The following is a 21,958-nucleotide window of genomic DNA, read 5'->3' as shown; positions in this document are numbered from 1 at the left end:
ACTGGCTTGTATTTGTGCAGAGGGTTTTAATCAGGCAGCATAATGATTTGTAATTTCATTATGCTGCCTGATTAAAACCCTCTGCACAAATACAAGCCTGTTGAGAGACTCCTAACCTGCATTATTTGTGTGTGTGTATATATATATATATATATATATATATATATATATATATAGAACAAAAGATACCCAGCGCAAAGTCCTAGTGTTTTTCAGGTATAAGTCCACATCAGAGTCCCAAATGTGTGCAGTCTCTCTCTGGGATCGTGCCAATGATCCAGCGGGGAAAACTTGCAAAAGGAATAGAGAAGACGCACCAATGAGCAGAATGTAACAACACTTTACATACAAAGCTCACATACATTGGGGTTAAAACTCTTATGCTTGCCAGCCAGATAGTTTTATCACCGTCACGTCCCGGACATCAATGTGAGAGAAACGCCGTCACTCAGCTGCCGCCGTCAAGCCGCAGACCAGGGAACAGCACACACAGAGTCGGAAGGATCGCCGGCTGGATCGCAGGTGGAAGCAGGACGTCTCAACGTCGGACCAAAAGGAAGCCACGCCCAACGCGTTTCATCACACTGTAGGACTTCGTCAGGGGGTGTGGTTACATGAGGTGAGTATCGGGTATTTATACCCACCTTCTCTTCACAGGTGTTAGCTATCTGTGACCAGCATCACTTAATCAGCAGCATAATCTCACATACAATCAAAGTGCCACATGTTTACAGAGACATATATCAAAATTAACATCATACAATCAAATACACATATATAATACATAATACAGATCAATACCGACATATGATACAAAAATATCGCGTTTAAAAATATATATATATATATATATATGTATAGAGGGAGCTCCGACCCCCTGCCGACTGTGCATCTGGTGATTGTCACAGCTTTATAGTTAATACCCTTGTCTCCCTCATTAAGAGTATACTATATCCAAATTATTCTCCTGTTTCTTCTGTTTTTTCTATATTGATATATTTTTTTATACTGATGTTTTTCTATATTGATATTTTGCACTAAATATCTGTCTCGTTGCAGATTGGAGCCGACTTTGTAAATAAATATATTCGCGTATATAATTGTTCTGATTGCTGCTATATATGCTTTTTTGCACATTTTTGAATATATGTGTTTTTATCTATATATAAAATATATATATATATATATATATATATATATATATATATATATTTTTTAAGTGAACTAAAATAAAATATATATATTTTTTAATATTTATTTTTTATACATATATATATATATATATTTTTAAACGCGATATTTTTGTATCATATGTCGGTATTGATCTGTATTATGTATTATATATGTGTATTTGATTGTATGATGTTAATTTTGATATATGTCTCTGTAAACATGTGGCACTTTGATTGTATGTGAGATTATGCTGCTGATTAAGTGATGCTGGTCACAGACAGCTAACACCTGTGAAGAGAAGGTGGGTATAAATACCTGATACTCACCTCATGTAACCACACCCCCTGACGAAGTCCTACAGTGTGACGAAACGCGTTGGGCGTGGCTTCCTTTTGGGCCGACGTTGAGACGTCCTGCTTCCACCTGCGATCCAGCCGGCAATCCTTCCGACTCTGTGTGTGCTGTTCCCTGGTCTGCGGCTTGACGGCGGCAGCTGAGTGACGGCGTTTCTCTCACATTGATGTCCGGGACGTGACGGTGATAAAACTATCTGGCTGGCAAGCATAAGATTTTTAACCCCAATGTATGTGAGCTTTGTTGCATAAGTAAAGTGTTGTTACATTCTGCTCATTGGTGCGTCTTCTCTATTCCTTTTGCATATATATATATATATATATATATATATATATATATATATATATATATATAGCTGGCGAAGGTGCGGCACTCAGAGCTTATTCAAAGAATTTAAACAGAGACGTATCTTTTATCAACGTTTCAATTTCCTGATGAAAATTTCGATAAAGAAATTGAAACGTTGATAAAAGATACGTCTCTGTTTGAATTCTTTGAATAAGCTCTGAGTGCCGCACCTTCGCCAGCTATCAATTTATTCCTGTGAAGGCACCAGCTGCAGTATTCTACAACGTTGGGAGTGCCGGATCCTTTGGACAATATATATATATATATATATATATATATATATCTCACATACACACACAGTTGTGTAGGTAGGGTTTCCACTGCACTGGGGCACATAAAGCTGTTAAGATGGCCCTGCCAACCTGTGCTGCCACTGAAGCGAGCCGGGATATTTTCTCCCTCCTCCTGTGATGTGAGTGACATGCTGAGATGCTAGGAGCTTCTTGTGCAGTGGGGGGCGGAGGCAGCTGTGTTAAGGTAGAATTGCTGCTGGGTCCTTGGGTTAAGGGAATGCATAATAAAGGTAGAAGCTACCTCCGTTTTACATCCCATCTCCCCCAGGACCCAAACAGCAGCATATACAGATAGAGCCATCCTCGTCTAGCCCTCTCTGGATAGCCGTGGTGAGCCAAGGCCTAACATAGAACAATACAGTTGGAGAAGGGGATTAGCAGAGAAATCTGGTTATTTCATGAACACTGCAACTATGAGCTGTAATGTTAGGCTTATTTTATTTAATATAAAAAGCAGACCATTAACTTTAGAAAATCGACTACTGTATTAAATCATCTTCAATGTGTATACTTAGGCTTCCTCCATGGTTTCCATAGATAATCCCAAAACCAAGGGTGAGGGATGGTCCTAGACCAGTGAAAAGTCTAGATGGGAGTGGCCTAGCGTTACTCGAGTCTTAAAATCGTATAGAGTCATGGGGGTTTATTTACTAAGATGGAAGGTCTATTGAAGATAGGATGTTGCCCATAGCAACCAATCAGAATTTACTTCTTATTTATTTAGCACCTTCTAGAAGATAATAGCAACATCCCATTTTCAAAAGAACTCTCATCTTAGTAAATAAACCCCATGGTGTTAAGAAAATATGAATATCAACCAATCAGAATTTTAATATTAAATCTGATTTAGCAACATTGTGGGTTTTATTTATTAAGGCAGTTTCCGTATGGTGTAAGTAACCCTGCAATGTAACAAGAGCTGAATTCAGGAGATATTCAAAATGGCAGCCTGCAGCAGTAATTTAACTATTGTTACATAGCCATAGAACTTAACAGCAGAAAAGTCGCTTATTCTTATACCCAGGGGCATCAACAGCTCTGCCGGTATAATGAGGTGGTGTGGCCAATGGTAGGGGGCGTGGCCACCCCTGAAAAAAAATAAAAAAACATTGGCATGGTGCAGGTGGGATCGCACACCCACTCAGGGAGAGGGGAGAGGCTGCCGCTGCAGCTGTCTCTCTCGCCAGCTCAACACACAGCACTGAGCAGCATGTGCTGGGCTGCGGAAAGACGTTGTGCTGCCCAGCTCTCTGCAACAGGGGAGGGTGTAGTGGGAGCCACTGATAATACATATTTGAAACATCCTCAAATTTTCTTTGAAAATACAAATACCTTTCCATCCAATTTCAGCACATTTCCTCATGTTCTAAAACTTCTCTTCCATAGATGAATGTCTCCCACCTGTACCTTGTTAATACCCTTGTTATATTTGAAAGTTTCTATTATGTCCCCCCTTTCCCTTCTCTGCTCCAAACTATACATTTTAAGATCTTTTAGTCTTCCCGCATAAGTTTTATGATGTAGGCCATGCACCATTTCAGTTTTCCTTCTTTGAACACTCTCTAATGTATTTATATCCTTCTGGCCTTGAGATCTGAACACATTATTCTCAGTGTGGACTGCATTCTGGCACAACCTATCAAGCTAAGAAAAGTGTTTCAGCTTGGCTGGTCAACTAATGCCATCTTCAGATGCTGCTCGGTTCCTTTCCAGCAGCCTCCGTGCTGCTATCCTCATACCCAGTGAGAGCAGGGAGTAAACAGCGAGACCCATCACTTTAATGCAGACCTCTTCAACAGTTGTCCGGTAAGGGTTTTTTGTTAAATACCCCTATGAAGACATGGTGATAAAAAGAACTTATGCTTTGGGGGGCCCCAGTGCTGCAAATATCAGGCCACACCTCCCACAATTAGGCCACAACTACTGAAAAATATCTGGGCCCAGCCAGACTGTTTACTGTCCTGATCAGCAGTACCGCCTCACAGAGTTTAAAGCTTTGTGAGGCGGTACTGCCCCTCCCCCACTTCCTGGCATCCTAAGGATCCTCTACCATGGGTCTTCAACCTGTGGCCCTCCAGATGTTGTGAAACTACATGTTCCAACATGCATTGCCACATTTTTTCCTATAAGAGCATGCCAAAAAACCTCAGGGCATGCTGGGATATGTAGTTCCACAACATCTGGAGGGCCACAGGTTGAAGACCTGTGCTCTAGGCAATGTTCTTGGTAACCCCGCTCCCTCCATTATATCATCGGTCTGGGTGCCTTCTTTGTACCACTATTGGTCAGGAAGCAAGGTCAGGGGTGTGGCTAGCACAGCAGACCATGTTGACCCATTATGGCACTGTGTTGACCCACTATGGCACTGATTTACATTACTGAAGTGATACTTCTCATGTGTGTTCCATTCTCATTCCTCATGTAAATCAGAGTAAATCAGAACCTGCACATCTCTAATGTGTACATCATCATACTGTATCTGCTGCTTTGTTTCATGTATGGTACTAGTATGATTAATACATGGAAATTGCTAAGTTAAAGTTATATTTGATATAATAGGTCACGACTGGTTTACTTGCTCCTTCCAGTGCACAAGGCTGCTGTTAATGGCAGTTGACAATGTTATCTACTGCCATGACGTCATAGTTTCATATAAAAGGATTCCAACAGCCCACTAAAACATTTGAGTAGATACTTACAAAGACTTCAATGCTGACAGGTACAGTGCTGTTTAGGGATGGCACTCCTGAATCTTTTGCCATTACCGTCAAAGAAATAACACCATTTGAGATTTGTTCATAGTCCAGAGATCGAATCACAGTTATTACTGAGAAAAAGGAAAATATTAGTCAGAAAATTATAACAGAAATATGGTGTATCTTTCTTTGAATAATGCATTTTGTTATCATTATTCATCCATAATATGTAAATATTCTAATCCTTAAGACTAATAAAATAACAATGTGAAATGATCACAATTAAAAAAAACAACAGTAATAATACCACATTAAATTATTTTCAGAATATAAAAATGTTGATTCTAAATTAGCAGAAGTTATGAGCACTACATTTTATCAAAATATTTTCTTCTACATAAAAAAACAATAACATTTATCAAGATGGTAAAAAAAAGTAATAGATGTGCTGCAAGGCAATCATAGGGCTCGACGGATCCCAGCAGGCATGCACACCATGCTGATCAGTGGCGGATCCAGGGGGGGTACAATAAGGGCGAACATCCCTGTAATACAGTTCCAGCCTGCCCACCTACTGATCCTGCAGGCTGCAGGCAATAGCAGCAGTGCAGCTCTAGGCAGAGCAGAGGCTCGGGTGAGTGGCCAGGATCTTGCCGCACTAGCCGCATCCAGTCAGGCTGAGTCAGCTGTCAGCCCAAGCCTGATGTGCTCATCCAGCTGCAGAAGCCATGGATTTCTATTTGATTTTTTAAAGTTCAGATGCAGTGTAATGAGTGTGTTCTTCTTCTGTGATGGTGTGAACGGGTAGAGACACTGCCTGTGACAGAAGTGACTGCAGGTAATCTGTCATATATAAAGAATAGGACATATGGACTATAGAACAGGGAGATCCTTCCTTTATCTGGGATATGTCTGGCTGTGCTCAAGTCTTCTTCCACTCTTTCTGCTTCTTTCTTTTTTTTTCCATCTCTTAACTCTCTCTTCCATCCTACTCTGGGCCCATCTCTACTCTCTGTTTCTCTCATCTCTGTACCCCCCCCCCCTCTCTTTATCTTTAAATGTCTACTGCCAGCTCCCATCTCGCTTCTTGCGCCTGTCCACAGTCTCTCTCTCCCCATTGTTTTTGAACCCTTTTGCTTCCTTTTCTTTCTCAAACTTCAACATAACCCTCTCACAGTATGAGGATGTCCACTGCCACAAACTCATAAAAGATAAGCAGAATCAGTCCCTATGCTCCAGACATCATGCTCCGGAACCTGCCTTTACTGCAGGAGTGCTGGGCTGCTGCTGTCACCTCATTGACATGCGAGAAAAGGAGGCACAAAAGCTGACCATACATCAGAAAGACCGGTCTTACAATCATGATTGTGTCCAATTTCCCTTCAACTCCCCTACAACCTTGGTGGTTTTTGGACACACAATGTACTCACAATCTGTCATACAATCCGTCATACTGTACAATCCATCTGATTGTATGATTGAAGCTTCATTTAAATAGGGGGCTGGCCCACTAGGATCAAAAGGATAGGAGTACCAAATATATTTTTTTTAATTTACAGGTTGCCAGCAACTATCAATCTGCTCACGTCTGCTGTGTTATGCCATTATTAAATAGCCCGAATGCAGCAATCCTCTGAAAACTGTTTTCAGAGTAGTGACAGAATTGTGCAAAAGGAAGTCCACCGCTCTCTTCAGCCGCCCATCTGCCACTGGAAACTTCTGCGGCTTCCAGCATCTTCACTGCCAAAGGCCGCCCAGAAGCTGCACCTCTCTTCTCTGCTAGTCAGGGAGGGAGTGCCACATGACTCTGGTTGTATGAGCCATCTAAAGACAGATTGCATGTGCTTAAAAGCACATGCAATCTGCTCCCAATCCCAACTGATCTGACGTGCCGCACGTCAGATCAGAGAATCAATCCTCCAATCTCCTGGGGCCGACAATGTAGGATTGTGTGCACACGATGTGCACACAATCTGTATACAATCCATTTTACAATCCATTGAGATTGTATGATTGGGTGCAATGTCTTTCTGATGTATGGCCACCTAAACACAGCAGTTACAGCCAGGGGCAGTGATGATATCATATATTATTATGGATTGTATGAGGAAGGAAGGCCCCAAATCAGGGTCTTGATTAGGGCCCCATGGAGTGTAAATCTGCCTCTGGGCAGGGTGATTGTTTTGCATCCATACGCAAATAATACATTTTTGTAGCCAAAGTATATTAATATTGCTAAGGTTGCAAAGTAAACATTAGTCAAGATAAAGCACTCATTACACAGTATGCTGTTCATTCCCACTCACCTCCATAGCCTTCAGAGATAGAGATTTCAAAAAAGCTGCGGAATGCTGAAGCCTCAATAATGCTGTATGTAATCTGGTTATTTGGTGGAGAATCTTCATCGGTTGCCTAAATATAAAAGCACATGGCAAAAATATGCTTTACTGTAATGATAAGAGTGTCAAGTTCCACCTTAGAGAACAAAACTACCGTCATTTAGAGCATCGGTGGTAAAACCTGTCCTCAAGATGTACCAATGGTTCATGTTTTCCAGGCAACCTATGGTTCTATAGTAGGAATGATTGCAGCAGGTTTGAAAATGTGACAGTTAGTAATAACTACAGCTGTGCACCAGCTAGGTGATTTAGAAAACGTGGACCGTTGGTAGATCCTGAGGACTGGTTTGGCCACCTCTGATTTAGGATTCTGGAATCTGTAACTCTCATAGAGATGCAACTAAAACCAGTATACTGTAACATTTGTAACTCATTATTGTACACTGAGCTGTAGTCATAGTAAATAAAGGGCAGATTCAGCTGCACCAATAAACTGCTCAAACAAACACTACAGTACCACACAAACTTATTTAACCCTTTGAGAGATGCTCAAAATATCCACTAAAAATGCCAACTCACAGCATTTCTTTTAGTATAAATAAATACAAATACAGCCAAGTCAATTCATTGAAGTTTAGTTAAATATTGCACCCAAAAATAGAACAGTCGCTGTGAGCGATGCTGGCATTTTTAGCTGATATTTTGAGGATCTCTCACAGCAACTTTGGCACTGAATGGGTTAAGTTAACCTTCTATTATTTTTATTAATTTTTCTCAGTGCAGAGTTATTACTGTACTAGTTAAAAGCTTGTCAAAAATGACCACTTCTGCAATGTACTTTCAGCTTTGCCAGTCTTTACTTTCACTTTGAGCCATACTTACCTACACTCCCAGAATGGCCTGGAGGGTCCCGCAAATTGGGTCCCCCTCTCGGCCCCCCCGGGATGGTGGGCAAGTCTCCTGCATTGCTCCAGCACCCTCCTTTACCGCTGCATCATATTTCCGTACATGGGAAGGGGCGGGGCTAAAATTACCCAAATTAAATCATTTAATGTAATTTAAGCCCCTCCCCCAATCCGCAGACCCCCAAATTGCCGTGGATGAATGTCATGGGGGCGGGGCTTTGTGATGTCAGCCTCATCCCGCCCCCTACCTAAAAAAGTGGGCAGGTATGCATTCAGCTGTGACAGTTTTTAGCCCACAATCTCTCCACTCCACCCCCAGTCCCCCTCTGCTCCTACTTCCAATCTCTGTCTTTACAGCTCCCTTTCTCCATACCCAGAAACAGATCAGTGTCCCTGCAAAAATTACTTCCACTTTCTGTTATAACATCTTTTAGCACACAAAGGAGTAATTTGGTCTGTCCAGTGGCCGCTAGTGTGGATAGATAGGTATGATTTATTAAACATAAGAAGAAAAAAGTAACATCCCTGAGATTATATCCCTCTTTGTAAAGCCTGCTAGAGTGCCATGCTGTACTGCATGTATTGACTTGACAGAGTAAATACATGATAATATGTTGGAAATGAGAAGCTCTGATTCTGCACTTAAAAGCAGCTATTTTAACAGTGGAAGGTTACGCAGTATAGTTAACCTTCTTGTAGCAAAGGTACTATATCATTTGACAGCACAGATGTATCCTTTGCCAGGATTACATCTAATTATAGGAAGCATATCTTGCCGATGGCCGTACTTGTTAAAATAACCTAGTGATGGGATTTGTAGAGGCACTTTATGATGTGTAATGCAGGTGCATGGTATAGAGTAAGAATTCATTCAACATTCCTGTGGCTGACCCAGCTATTATTCTAACTATACCTTCAGCAGCTGAAAAACTCTAACTGGATTCTATGAAGACAAGAGGATCAGGTTGTGGTAAACAAAATAACGATAATAAGCTAGATTTGGCAAGGAATTCTATCAATTGGACCTTTGTGTGCAACTGATTAGAAACAGTTAGCGTCTGACTATTCTGATTAATTTTGGCTGATTAATATGCATAAAATATTCAATTGAGCTGTTAGAACCCGTTGATAATAATCAGCAAACTTGGCTGAAGAACTTAAAGAAAAGAAAATAAGTTTGAGCCAAGGAAGTCAAAATACAATAAAGCTAAAATGATGTTGTGATACGTTTTGCTCACCCTAAGTTTGATAACAGTGACCACAGATGGTTCATTCTCTCTTATTGCTCCAAGATAGGATTCTTTCTGAAAGATTGGGATGTTGTCATTGACGTCCAAGACATTGATACGCACGCGGCCTGTTGTCTCCTCACCACCTCCATCCCTTGCAATCACTGTAAGGGTGTAGCGTGGAGTAGTCTCAAAGTCCAGCCGGGCAATAAGGGTTATTACACCTGTATTTTTGTCTAGTGAAAACCTATTTGTCAAAAAGATATAATGTGCATAGTGTAGTACAGAAAAATACACAAACACTGTTACTAAATAAAAAAACACACACACTGTATATATGGTATGCTGATTTTCAACATTCATAATGTCTACACCAGAATGACATAGTGGTTCAAGAAATATTGAGATGGACAGAATGTTCACTTATGAACTATTGACAGGATTGAAACATCTACATTAGCAGTGGGCAAAAGGTTAGGTTTACGGTTTAAGGTCGATTTTCCCGAAATCCATCCAAGATTTAATGCTAACCACACATCAGACCAACTTTCCTCCAACCGTCCAACTAGTTGCTTGGATGGAATAAAAATATGGTACTGGATGGGAGCAAAGTACAGAAAATTTAGAAAAGTGCTCACAAACCCAGGAAAGTGGACAAAAACATTCAGTCAAATTGTTTAAATCAAACAGGTTCAACTACAGTACCGTGTCTGAGCGTGAGTTTTTGTCTTTTTCTAGACTTTGGGAGAAAATCTCTGAAGTAAATATTACATTTAATGTCCTTAAAGTGCCTTGAGTACTGTTGGAGAAAGTGCGCTATAAAAATTAAAAACCTACTTACTTACATTTGCTCCCATCCAATACCATATATTTATTCCATCCAAGCAACTAGTTGGATGGTTGGAGGAAAGTTGGTCTGATGTGTGGTCAGCACATGGCTCAAGCACATATATCAGTCAACATGATTTAACCATATGTACTGAAAACCTGGACTGAGAAGGCAGATTCTGGAAAATTCTGGTGTCAGGTTAGAGGTTAGGATTAAGGTTACGATTAAGTTTAGACTAAAACCCTAGTGTAAACATTCAGAACATGTCCACGTTTCATCAGTACCGAAATGATGAATGATTACATGAATATACATGATATGCCCCAAAGGAAGTGTGACTGTTGCCAGTGCTTTGCGTGTAATGATGAAGCATATTTGGGTACATGGTTTTATTGGCTGGTGTCCTCCTAATAATAATAATAATAATTAGATAAGCTATATTAAAGAATAAATGGTTTATAAAGAATCATCAGTTGAAGTGGTACAATAAACATATAGTTTGTGGTAAAGTAACCTTATAATGCAGGCATGTCCAAACTGTGGCCCTCCAGCTGTTGTAAAACCACTCATCCGATCATGCCTTGCCATAGTTTCAGCATTCCTTAATAGCAAAACTGTGGCAAGGCATGATGGGACTTGTAGTTCCACAACAGCTGGAGGGCCATAGTTTGGACATGCCTGCTATAATGGAAGCATCCACACTCATTCTGGACTCCTTCAACACTGTTTTATTTAATTTGGATGACCGCAAAACAGTACATTTTTAGAGAGTAGAATGTGTAAAGCCCTGTTACTTATTAGCATAGACCTTAAAGTGGTGCTGGCAGCATCATTAACATAATTATTCCACCAGTCACTAACTACTGGAATAATTACAGAGGACTGGAAAAGAGTGAATGTTGTACCACTGCACAAACATGGAAGCAAGGAAGATGCAAACAACTACAGACCAGTGAGCCAGTAATAGAGAAATTTATGTTAACACTGGAAAGAAAGAGTTGTAGATTATGTCACATACAGAGGAACCCAAACAGCATGACTTTACTCTGGGGAGATCATGTCAAACAAAGCGTATTTACTGTTTTGACTGGGTGACTAAAGTAATATATAAAGGAGGGGCCATAGATATAGCTTATCTAGGCATTAATAAGGCTTTTGACACTGTACCATCATCGCAGACTGTTAAATAAACTTGAAAGCATGGGATTGGACACCAAGATGGTTAAAGTAAATAAGATATTGGTTGCAGGATAGAAAACAGAAAGTTTTAGTAAATGGAGTGCATTCACAGAAGGGTAATGTTACGAGTGGAATACCCCAGGGATCTGTACTTGGACCAGTGTTTTTTTTTAATATCTTTGTTGCTGACATTGCAAATGGTATTGCTTTGTTGCATTGCTTACCTGCCTTTAAGTCATCTTAAATAGTGACCCCTAGATCCCTTTCCTCCACAGTAGTTTCCTGTAGTGCCATTAATACTATATTTAGCCTTTGCATTTTTGCAAGATTTTAATTTTTTTTGGCATTAAACTATAGTTGCCATGATCATTCCTCTAGTCTATCTAGATCAGTGGTAGCCAACCCTAGCTCTCGAGAGCTACCAACAGTTCACATTTTCCAGACAACCTAGCTGCTGCACAGCTGCACTCATTAATCACTGACACATTTTAAAAGATCCACAGATGGAGCTAATTAGCTCACTTGTGATTCTATGAGGAGACCTGCAAAACATGCACTGTTGGTAGCGCTCGGGGACTAGGGTTGGCTACCACAGATCTAGATCATCTACCATTTGTTTTACCCCTCCTTGTGTGTCTACCTTGTTGCATACCTTTGTGTCATTTGCATACTTGCATATTTGCATCAGCTGTCTGATCCCTGCGCCGCTAATGAAGCGGGGAGCGGCGAAGCGGCGGTGGACGGAGCGGGGTTTTGAATTTGGCGCCAGTTCGGCTGCCAATTCAAAACGCCGCTCGCGGCGGTTTGAACCTCCAGCCGTCCAGGAGCCAATCAGGGCTCCCAAATCGGCGGCCAATAAGAAATGGCTAAAGTCAGACGCCTCCGGCAGGGCGAAGAAGACGACTCCACGCCGGCGGAGCGCAGGTGCACTCCTGAAGACGCGAGAAGCCGACAGAGGACGGCGCAGAAGACCGCGTTGGGGAGAAGAGGTCCAGCGGCCGCTGAAGAGGCCCAGAAGACGCTGGGATCAAGACAAGATCTCCGGCGCCTTCTGCAAGAAGACATGTGTCGCCGCTGGCCAGCGGCAGAAGAAAGAAGATGGCGGCCGGAGAGGCCAGCGGGGGCGGGATGCAATAGAGCTGACGAAGCTCCCCCCCGCGGCCTGTCCCAACACCAAGCCTTTGGCCACCAACCCACCATCCACCCTAGACCACCGGGTGTCGGGCACTAGGCCCGTGGGCACATTCAGGCCCTTCCAGCCTGTGGGCGCATTAGTCTGGCTCTCTCGGCCCGTGGCTCATTTGTTTGTTGGGCCCTCCTGGCCCCTCAGAGAATAGGTGGGCCCTTTTGTTAGGAAGCTGGGCCCTCCAGCATGTGTGTTGCACTGTGGGGCATATGATATCTGGCACTGTGGGGAATATATGTGTGGCACTGAGGCATACCTAGCACTGTGGGGGGCATATCTGGCACTGGGGGAATAAAGTTCTGTCATGTAGCCACTCCCCCTTGTGTCATATGACCACGCCCCTGGCCACTCCCCTGACCATGACTTTAGGTGCGCGCATGATGTCGGCTCTTTGTCTTGACTGCCGATATTTTTCGGCTCTTTACCTCTGACCGGTTGGCCACCCCTGATCTAGTGTATAAAAAGACCAATGTTTACATTAAAGTATATTGTCATTATTAGGGTATTCTACTGTTCCCCCAGACTCCTGGATTTGCTCCAATGTTCTGAAGAGAGATTGATTGGGGACTATATTTGAAAATACTCCTGTAGAACTCATGTGTTTGCAAGTGAGAGACAGTATATAACAGCAAAGGACAAACAGCAGAGAGATACAACAGTCAGACTAAGGTAATTGTGTAAGAATCAGAATCAGCTTTATTTGGCCAGCTGTACTTGCCAGGGCAGCTGAAGGCTATTTTTGTTATCCAGCATGTTGTATGGCTGAGTACCAATCTCCTGAACTGAGGGGGCCAGCATCTCCTGGGGCCATGGTTGGGGCCGTGGCTGTGGGGTGGGCCAGAGTGTGGGGGGAGAGGTGAGGCCAGGGGGCTGAGGTGGGCTTGGATGGACCCTCACTGGACATGTCACCGCTGGTGTATTTTACATATGAGTTAATAGGCAAATGTTCTCTTTTACCCAAAATCTAACCTTATAATGTCAGATGGAAGTAAATGAAGTTAGGTAGTCTTATGTTGTTCTTCATAATACAAAATAGCACAGGAGCTGAACTTAGGACATACCTCCCAACTGTCCCACATACCGCAGGAACGTCCCGGTTGGGGGCATTCCCACATCCCTCCCACGGCCAGAAGTGTCTCACGATGGGGGGGGGGCAGTTGGGAGTCCCCCACTATCACCCGGTGAGTAGACACTGTGTGCATGCACACAGCGTCTATTCCCGCAAGCAGAGGGGCTGGGCAGCAGCGTACAGAGCTGCTAGCCATGCCCCCACAGCGTCGGAAAATGGGGGCATGGTCCCGTGAAATCATGTGATTTATAGGCCACCCCCCTATTTTTGGTGGCACGCAAGGATGTCCTTCCTTGCCTTCGACAAGAGTTGGGAGGTATGCTTAGGGTATAAGAAATTAACAGGGATGGAAGTTAGGAGGAAGCACTAAGCTCACAACAAATAATAAACCTGCCTTGAAACTGAGGGAGGCACTTGCTGGAAGAGCTTGCAATCTGGTATCCCAGAGTATTCTCTGCTAGTGAAATGACTGCATACACTGGTGAGATTAGGCACCCTGCTAGTGATGGTTGGTATACACATACAGGTAAAGGTTATGCACTCTGCACAGGTAAGAACGGAAATGCAGGTAATGGATGTTACTACAGACTGAGGGAATGCATGTAGGTGATTAATGTGCATTCTGCATATACAGTAAGGAGTGAAAAGTACGCAGGTTTTAGACAAGAGATTGATAGAAGACTGGAATTGCACAGGACATTACAATAAACTGTACAACAGACATGTCCAAAAGGTGGCCCTCCAGCTGTTGTGAAACTACACATCCCAGCATGCCTTGCCATAGTTTTAGCAGTCCCTAATAGCAAAACTTTGGCAACGCATGATGGGACTTCACAACAGCTGGAGGGTCATAGGTTGGACATGCCTTCTGTACAGGCTTTACTAACTGGAGACATTATACAGTGTTGGAACTGCATACCTCCCAACTTTTGAAGTTGGGAGGTCGGGACGTTCGCGCGGCGAAGCCGTGCGCGTTCCCGAAAAGGGGGTGTGGCCTCGAGAAAAGGGGGCGTGGCCTCACGGGGTGACGCGAACTCCGGCCATGCCCCGTTTTCGCCGCTCGTCGGCGCTGAATAGATGCTGTGCGCATGCGCACAGCGTATATTCTCGGCAAGCTGGGGGGGGCTCCCAACTGTCCCCCCCACCGCGGGACAATGGCGGCCCCGGGCGGGACACGGGAACGTCCCCGAATATCGGGACGTTCCCGCGGAAATTGTGACAGTTGGGAGGTATGGAACTGTACAGAATTGAGAGACACACTTGCTAGAAGAAGCTAAATCTAGGAATAGGAACTCATGAACTCAGAACCAGAATGTTCCCCATATGACAGTTACTTCAATCGAACAAGGAATCAGAACAGGTAAAAATACTGGTATAACTGGAAATAGATGCAAAAAAAGGGTTTAAATAAAGCTTTCTGATCAATCACTGGTGAATCATTGGATTTTAAGGCAGAAATCATTAACAAGTAGGCCTGGCTGCTGGGGGGGGGGGGGGGGGGGTCATACCTCGTAACCTAGCCTATTCCTGAGGGGACAAAATGCTTTATTGCTGGACCAGAAAATCAGCTCGTTACACATTGCACTGATGTACAGTATGCCTGGCCTATGGGTTAATAAGCACTGGCAATGTGCATGTACAGTATGTTTATGTGTGTTAATGAGTGCTGGCAGGACAGTTTCTGTGTGTGTGCATTAACTGGGGAATTACTATACAGTATATCATACATTTTGTACACTGTTGCATACCTCCCAAATGCCCCAATTACATCGTAGGGTAGAAGTGTCCCACAGGTGAGGGGAGACTTGGGGGAACCTGAAAAGATGACACCCGAGTACAGGGTGGGAGTGCAGGGGACACCCCCAAATTGACAAAACCAGTGGTCACGCTGCTAGACCATGCCACTCGAACCGATAACATGCCCACCTGAATTGCAGCTCCACCCATTACTCAGCGTGGTAGGTCCCAATTTTCAAGATGTACAAGTTGGGAGGTATAATGCGGTGTAGTATATTACAAATTTAGGGCACTGATGAGTGGCATATTATGAATAAGATGGAGCATGGATGGTGGGAGAATGGTTGTCTAAGGCTCCAAGATCCTTGCATCAGCCCTCTTTACAAGGCAAAACCAGGTTGGTTTTGCTTGTAACTGATTTCTGGTTTAGAAATATGGGCAAACTTCCACAAAGTCAAGTCCTCTGATAGCTCGCAGGTGATTGCATTTAGCCCCATATATGTATATATTTATATTTACTTTAGAGGCCAGTAGGAGCACCCCAGCAGATGACATGACAGCATCATGGCCGGTAAGATGGAGTCGGAGTCAAAGTCAACTGCGTGACATAATACTTTGAGGGTCAAACTCCAGTGAGATACTGTACATGCATCAGGTCTCATCAGAAACCTTTCATTTTTCATACTTCATTTGGGAGTTACAGGGATTTAAGGCTGTATCTCTTGATCTCTAAATCTCCCATATTCCATTTGTGGCATGTAACCACACCAATATTAGACAATGTTGTATAAATAATATGTGCTCTGATTTAAATCCTCTCAGGTTACCATCTTGCCATCTTAAACTTATTGTAATTCCCAAGGCATAAGCTGCTCTCACCTGTCAGGATCATCACTGAATAAATAATTCACTTTTCCGAAAGTCCCAATATCATTGTCCGTAGCCTATGATAAAGACCAAAAATAATAAAAGATTCAGTTATTTAATCACAAGAAATGTTAAAAAGAACTTTAATAAATAGAATTCCAAAATTGTATAGAACAATCTAATACATCATATATGCTTGGAAAATATAGTTAAGCTTGTCATGTTTTATTATAACCAAAGCCGGCGCTACCTGCTCAGCAGCGGATGCAAAGCAGGGGGGTGCCTGGTAGGAGAGGCACTCTCCCTGCTCTACATCTCCTGATGTCCTCTGTGGCTGTTGGCTGTATCCTTATGCAGTATATGATTGCATTAAAAACACTGGGTAAGTGCATCAGTTTTAGGGAGACTATGGGGTTTATTTACTAAGATGGGAGTTCTATTGAAGATGAGATGTTGCCCATAGCAACCAATCAGAATCTACTTATTTATTTAGCACCTTCTTGAAGACAACAGATTCTGATTGGTCATCCATAGCAAAATCCCATCTTCAATAGAACGCTTATATTTATAAATATATCCCTATGTATTTTGAATACCTGATTCTAACATCAAGATTCTTAGAGGCAGTGGCGTATCTATGGTACCGCAGCCCCTGCGGCAGCTTGGGGGAGCCAGAGCCGGCGGGGCGCACTAGAAGTACCTTAACCGAGCAGCAATTATACACGGCAGTGTAGGGAGTAAGCTCTTGGCCAGATTGCCTCCACTCCACTGACTACTGCTCTCTGGGGACCGAACCTCCTCTCTTGCGGGCATCGGAGAAATTCAGGGAGGCAATGGCACAGGTCGCAGAGCCGGGGAAGGTCCAGAGCCTTCCTGTGAGTTGCTGCCAAGGGAAGCCAACTGCGGCCGGGTGCTTGAATTTAACGTGCATTGCAAGAGATTAGTCGCCCGTGGCTGGACGCACACCAGCAAACTTTCCTGAGCATGGAGGCGAGACCTTTTGACCCCTTGTGGAGGAGAGAGGAAAAGAGGGGATGGGACAGGACAGGACGTGCAGGCAGAAAGACAGCTGCTGAGAAATAAGTGCCTGAAACAGCAGTTCAGAGACAGAGGCTGCCAACTTACATAAAGTGATAGCAAGTATCTTAGCTCTGAGGCTGTGAAGAAACAGGGACTAAAGCTATTAATACTCAGTATTGTTTAAAAAAAAAGATATCCCTGCAATCTATACTATATCTATATTGTATTCATACTTGCTGACTTTATTTTTCTCCTCTCTGGGAGAGACCCGGAAAGGAGACCCGCAAGCAGCATGTCAGGGGGGCGGGACAGGAAGACATCATTAAGCCCCGCCCCATGACTGTCAAACAATGTAATTTGCGGGTCCACGAATTGGGGGAGGGGCTAAAATGCAGACCCGCGAAAAACTGTAGGGGGGATGTGGGGGCTGCCTAGCCAATGCGGGAGGATTGGACACCTTCCCAAGGGGGGCGGGAGTGGGACCCTATTTTCCGGAGCCTCCCGGCAATTCCGGGATGGTTGGCAAGCCTCATTGTATTTCTATTATAACATCACTAGCCTCACAGGAGCTGACAAACCTGCAGTGGTAGGAGGCCATGTTTAGGGCTGTGGTAAGTTTCTAGAGAAAAGGTGATCAGCCAACTCAGAGGCAGTCCAAAGGTAATCCCTCTAAATAAATAAATATATATATATATCATTTTATATAGAGTAATGCTGCTTAATGGGCTGGCGGTTCAGGGCCCGGCGGTGTACTTAATGGGAGGTAGGAGACTGAGCCTCTTGTTCTTGAGTACTCAGCAATGTAGCTGATTGTACTTGTACAGTTAAGGTGCCCATACACGTTGAGATAGTGTGCGATGCGTTTTGTACTTTACAATGGTGCTGTGCGATTTTGCATCTTATGCAATGTGTAATTTGTGCGGTGCGATGCATTTTTTACTGAGTATAGGAGTCACCTAATGTTTTAGGTACATCGCATCTCGATCTAGAACAAAAAGTACTTGCTGCACATACTTTTTGTACTACACAATATTGTATGGCGGGGACGCGCATCGCATCACAGGCACAAAATAAACATGGCACGATTAGAACTGCATGTGATAATTGCAATGTGTATGGGCACCTTTAGACATGGAAAAGGAAATTAGGCGCTCTTTTGTGGGGCACGCTTGTTAAAGTATATAAAACGTAACTTTTAATGTAAACAATTTAATAAATTAACATGCAAGACATGGGCATAAGGATATAGATATATAACTGGAATAATTTCATACTAATGTTACCAATAACTGCAAAAATAGGTTATTCCAGACAAAATGGGTTAATAAAAAAATGCGAAAATATGAAAGAATAGTGTTGTACATATAAAAGCAGGGCCACCACTAGGCAGTTCTAAGCATTTGCCTAGGGTGACGGCCACTGGAGGGCACCAGTTTACAGCAGGAGGTGCCCATGAAGGTGAGTGGCACTGGCCGCAACCCCCCCCAGAGCTACTAGCCGGCCGCCCCGCATCACCTGATCCAACTCCCTACCCCTGATATTACTTAGCGGTGGTCACCACATTATCTGCCACCCCCAGGCCCCCCCCCCCGGAAATGATGTGGCGGCCTGCATCACCCGGCGCCAATGACCGCCTGCGACACCCCCTGCCAACCCACCACCCCCGTCCACCCTGGATTGCTGCCGCCGCAATCACCGGCACCCACCCCTGTACAGTGGCTGGGGGTGGGTGAGCACCGGAGTGCCCCCCCCCCCCCCCCTGCGCCTGGGGTGCTCCGGTGCAACTGTAAGTGGTTGAAAATACTCATGTCCCTCGTCAACCAAGTCAGAGGGGAGTAGTCAAACACTATTTTAATAGGCTGTGTAATGACAAAATGGTGATTATTCTGATTCACTCGGAAAGGCACAATCACTCTCTAAGAGTCTAATGGACAAAACCATATGCATTGCAGCTGGGGCTGATGTAACATGTGCAGAGAGAGTTACATTTGGGTGTTTTATTGTTTCTGTGCAGGGTAAATACTGGCTGCTTTATTTTTACACTGCAATATAGATATCAATTTGAAGTACACCTCCCACCAAAATGTAATTCTCTCTGCACATGTTACATTAGCCCCACCTGCAGTGCATATGGTTTTGTCCATTAGAGAGTGATTGTGCCTTTCCGAGTGAATCAGAAGAACCCCCAATGGCCTTACTCAGATCTGATCGCAGTACAAATTTGTTTGGAAAATGGGCAAAACCATGTGCACTGCAGGTGGGGCAGATGTAACATGTTCAGAGAGACTTAGATTTGTGTGAGTTATTTTGTTTCTGTGCAGGGTAAATACTGGCTGCATTATTTTTACACTGCAATTTAGATTTCAGTTTCAACACACCCCACCCAAATGTAACTCTCTCTGCACGTTACATCTGCACCACCTGCAGTGCACATGGTTTTGCCCATTTTCCAAACAAATTTGTCAAAGCCAATGGGCCTTATTCAGATTGCATTGGTACTGCGCGCATTCGCACGCAGTACCGATGTTGTGCGTCTGCGTGTTTCTGCGCATGTGCAGGCGCATGGTGCGTGCACCCATGGCGACCTTTCGTGTCGCCAGGTGCACGCACCCATGGCAGCGAGGGGGGGGGCGGAGATGGGCGGGGAGCACCGGGCTGCTCCATTACCATATGGGAACGCCCAGCGTTCCATGGGCGTTTCGGTGAGAACGCTGGGCGTTCTCATGGTAATGAGGCAGTGACGCGGGTGTGTGGGCCGGGTAGCTGACATACCCTGGATGTCAGCTGCCCGCCCATATCACGCCAGCGTGCACGCATATATACGCAACTGAAAAGTCACTTATATATGTGTGCACGCTAAACATCATTCGATGGTCGGTGACCATCGAATGATGTGGGCGGACACCCCAGCAAAGCGAATGGATGTTTATGCAAAACATCCATTCGCTGCTGTGCGGGCGAAGGGGGGGGGGGCATGTGTTCTCCGGGCTGGATTTGGTGGACTCGCAAGGCTGCGAATTCGCAGCCTTGCGAATCAACCTGAATAACCCCCAATGTGTGGTTATAGTGTCAATTTTTCACAAAGACCCAAAACATGTTTCACGGAACACGAAAAGTGCCCGGTGCACATCCCTAGTGTACAGATGGAGCTTTCCATCTTGTCATGCCGTTTGCCGAGACAGGGACATGTGAGCATCTTACAAACTTACGCATCCCATTGTTGCGAATGTGGTGCGCAAGCCTCTCACATGCACTAGCGCGTCCCATTCTCGGCAGCAATGCGGAAAACGCCGGCCGGATAGATAAACCTAGCCTCATCTGTATATAATGAATTTCACTTTAAAAATAATGGTCTTAATCATAGAGGTTGTGTATAAGTTCTGGGAATCCCTATCCCCCTTTTTCTTATTTAGGGGGAGAGGCATCAAACCTTGGAGAAAGAGAGAGAGAAAAAACTAATAAATATAAAAGTACCAACCAATCAGATCCTGCCATTTTACAGGCTGTATTTGAAAAATGAAAGAGAGAAGCTGAGCAGTTAGTACTGTATGTCTCTCCAATAATTGATACATCTACCCCTTCATGTGTAGCATGGACTGGCTTGCATTTTCTATTATATCCGAATGACACATTCCCAGCTTTACGTGAACAGGACCTGGCTTTTTGACAGGTAAATAGCTGCAGACTGTTGCTTCTTTCATGTAAGCAGCTGACAGAGGTGACAAGAAGACACGCCTGCTACAACCTGGTGCTCGGCACTAATTAGGTGCACCTGGTGGTAGCGCGGGGTCCTGGAGCTACAGGACAGTATGCTTGAGAATTTCACAGCCTTAATGACCCATAAAGAACAACTACACATTAGACAGCTCATCACACAGTAAGAGCTTTCACCTGCCAGTTCTGGGAGCACAATACAAAAGCCAAACTGCCCATTTATCACAGGTTGCAAGACATCCACATACTACACAACACCATCACATGACTGCAAGGATGTACCTCTGCAAGGCAATTGGATTTCTCATCCAGAGTGAAATGCACTTATTATTATTGAGTCACAGTTAAAAAAACGAAAACTATCTGCATAGTGAGTAACATCATGTTATGGATTCGGCACCCAATAACCAGAAGCTGTACATTTAATCAATCTAGAAGGTATTAATCGGCTGTGCCCCTGAGAAATAAAAAAAGGGTTGCAGGATCAATGACTAATGCTACTTACACAATAATTACAATTGTACCAGGTATAGCTTAGGGAGACAGCTTTCAATAAGTCGTTGACGCATACTTCACCAGTAAATGAGCATAGCCATATGTTACAGTTATATAGCACTAAATGAGCCATGAACTCATTGTGTAATGAGGGATTTTAGGTCTAAGCAAGAGAAATCTAACTCTGGGCACAGCTGTACGATAAACATATAGAATGAGAAATATATGTATATATGTGTAAGGGTTGCCCACCTTACCCTCGCCTTCAGGGAGAAAATGCTCTGTTCCTGGGCTTCCCTGGTAATGTATGATTGCCATCACCTGTGGGGAGCTAGGTAATTGATGAGAAAGGTGTTTCACCACAGGCGATGGCAATCATACATTACCAGGGAAGTCCAGTAATAGAGCATTTTCTCCCTGAAGGTCAGGTAGGCAACCCCAATATACTGTATATATATATATATATATATATATATATATATATATATATATATATATATATATATATATATAAGAAAAAGATAC

At 43.7% G+C, this 21,958-nt stretch overlaps 1 protein-coding gene across 3 annotated transcripts in view; it reads right to left on the bottom strand.

Annotated features, from left to right (window-relative positions):
• The window catches only part of CDH23 (cadherin related 23), a 914,269-nt gene that overhangs the window by 312,698 nt on the left and 579,613 nt on the right, over positions 1-21,958 (bottom strand). For all 3 annotated transcript variants that reach the window (XM_083146306.1, XM_083146304.1, XM_083146305.1), the window contains exons 14-17: positions 16,217-16,281; positions 9,347-9,584; positions 7,171-7,276; positions 4,868-4,995 (exon numbers count right to left, since the gene is read on the bottom strand). In XM_083146306.1, the coding sequence (XP_083002432.1) occupies positions 4,868-4,995; positions 7,171-7,276; positions 9,347-9,584; positions 16,217-16,281 (537 nt within the window). The remainder of the gene's footprint in view (positions 1-4,867; positions 4,996-7,170; positions 7,277-9,346; positions 9,585-16,216; positions 16,282-21,958) is intronic.

The sequence above is a fragment of the Crinia signifera genome, chromosome 6 (genome assembly GCF_055691185.1).
Source record: "Crinia signifera chromosome 6, ASM5569118v1, whole genome shotgun sequence".
NCBI lineage: Eukaryota > Metazoa > Chordata > Amphibia > Anura > Myobatrachidae > Crinia > Crinia signifera.
The sequence above is the reverse complement of the archived record's forward strand: the minus strand, read 5'-3'. Positions and strand labels throughout refer to the sequence as shown.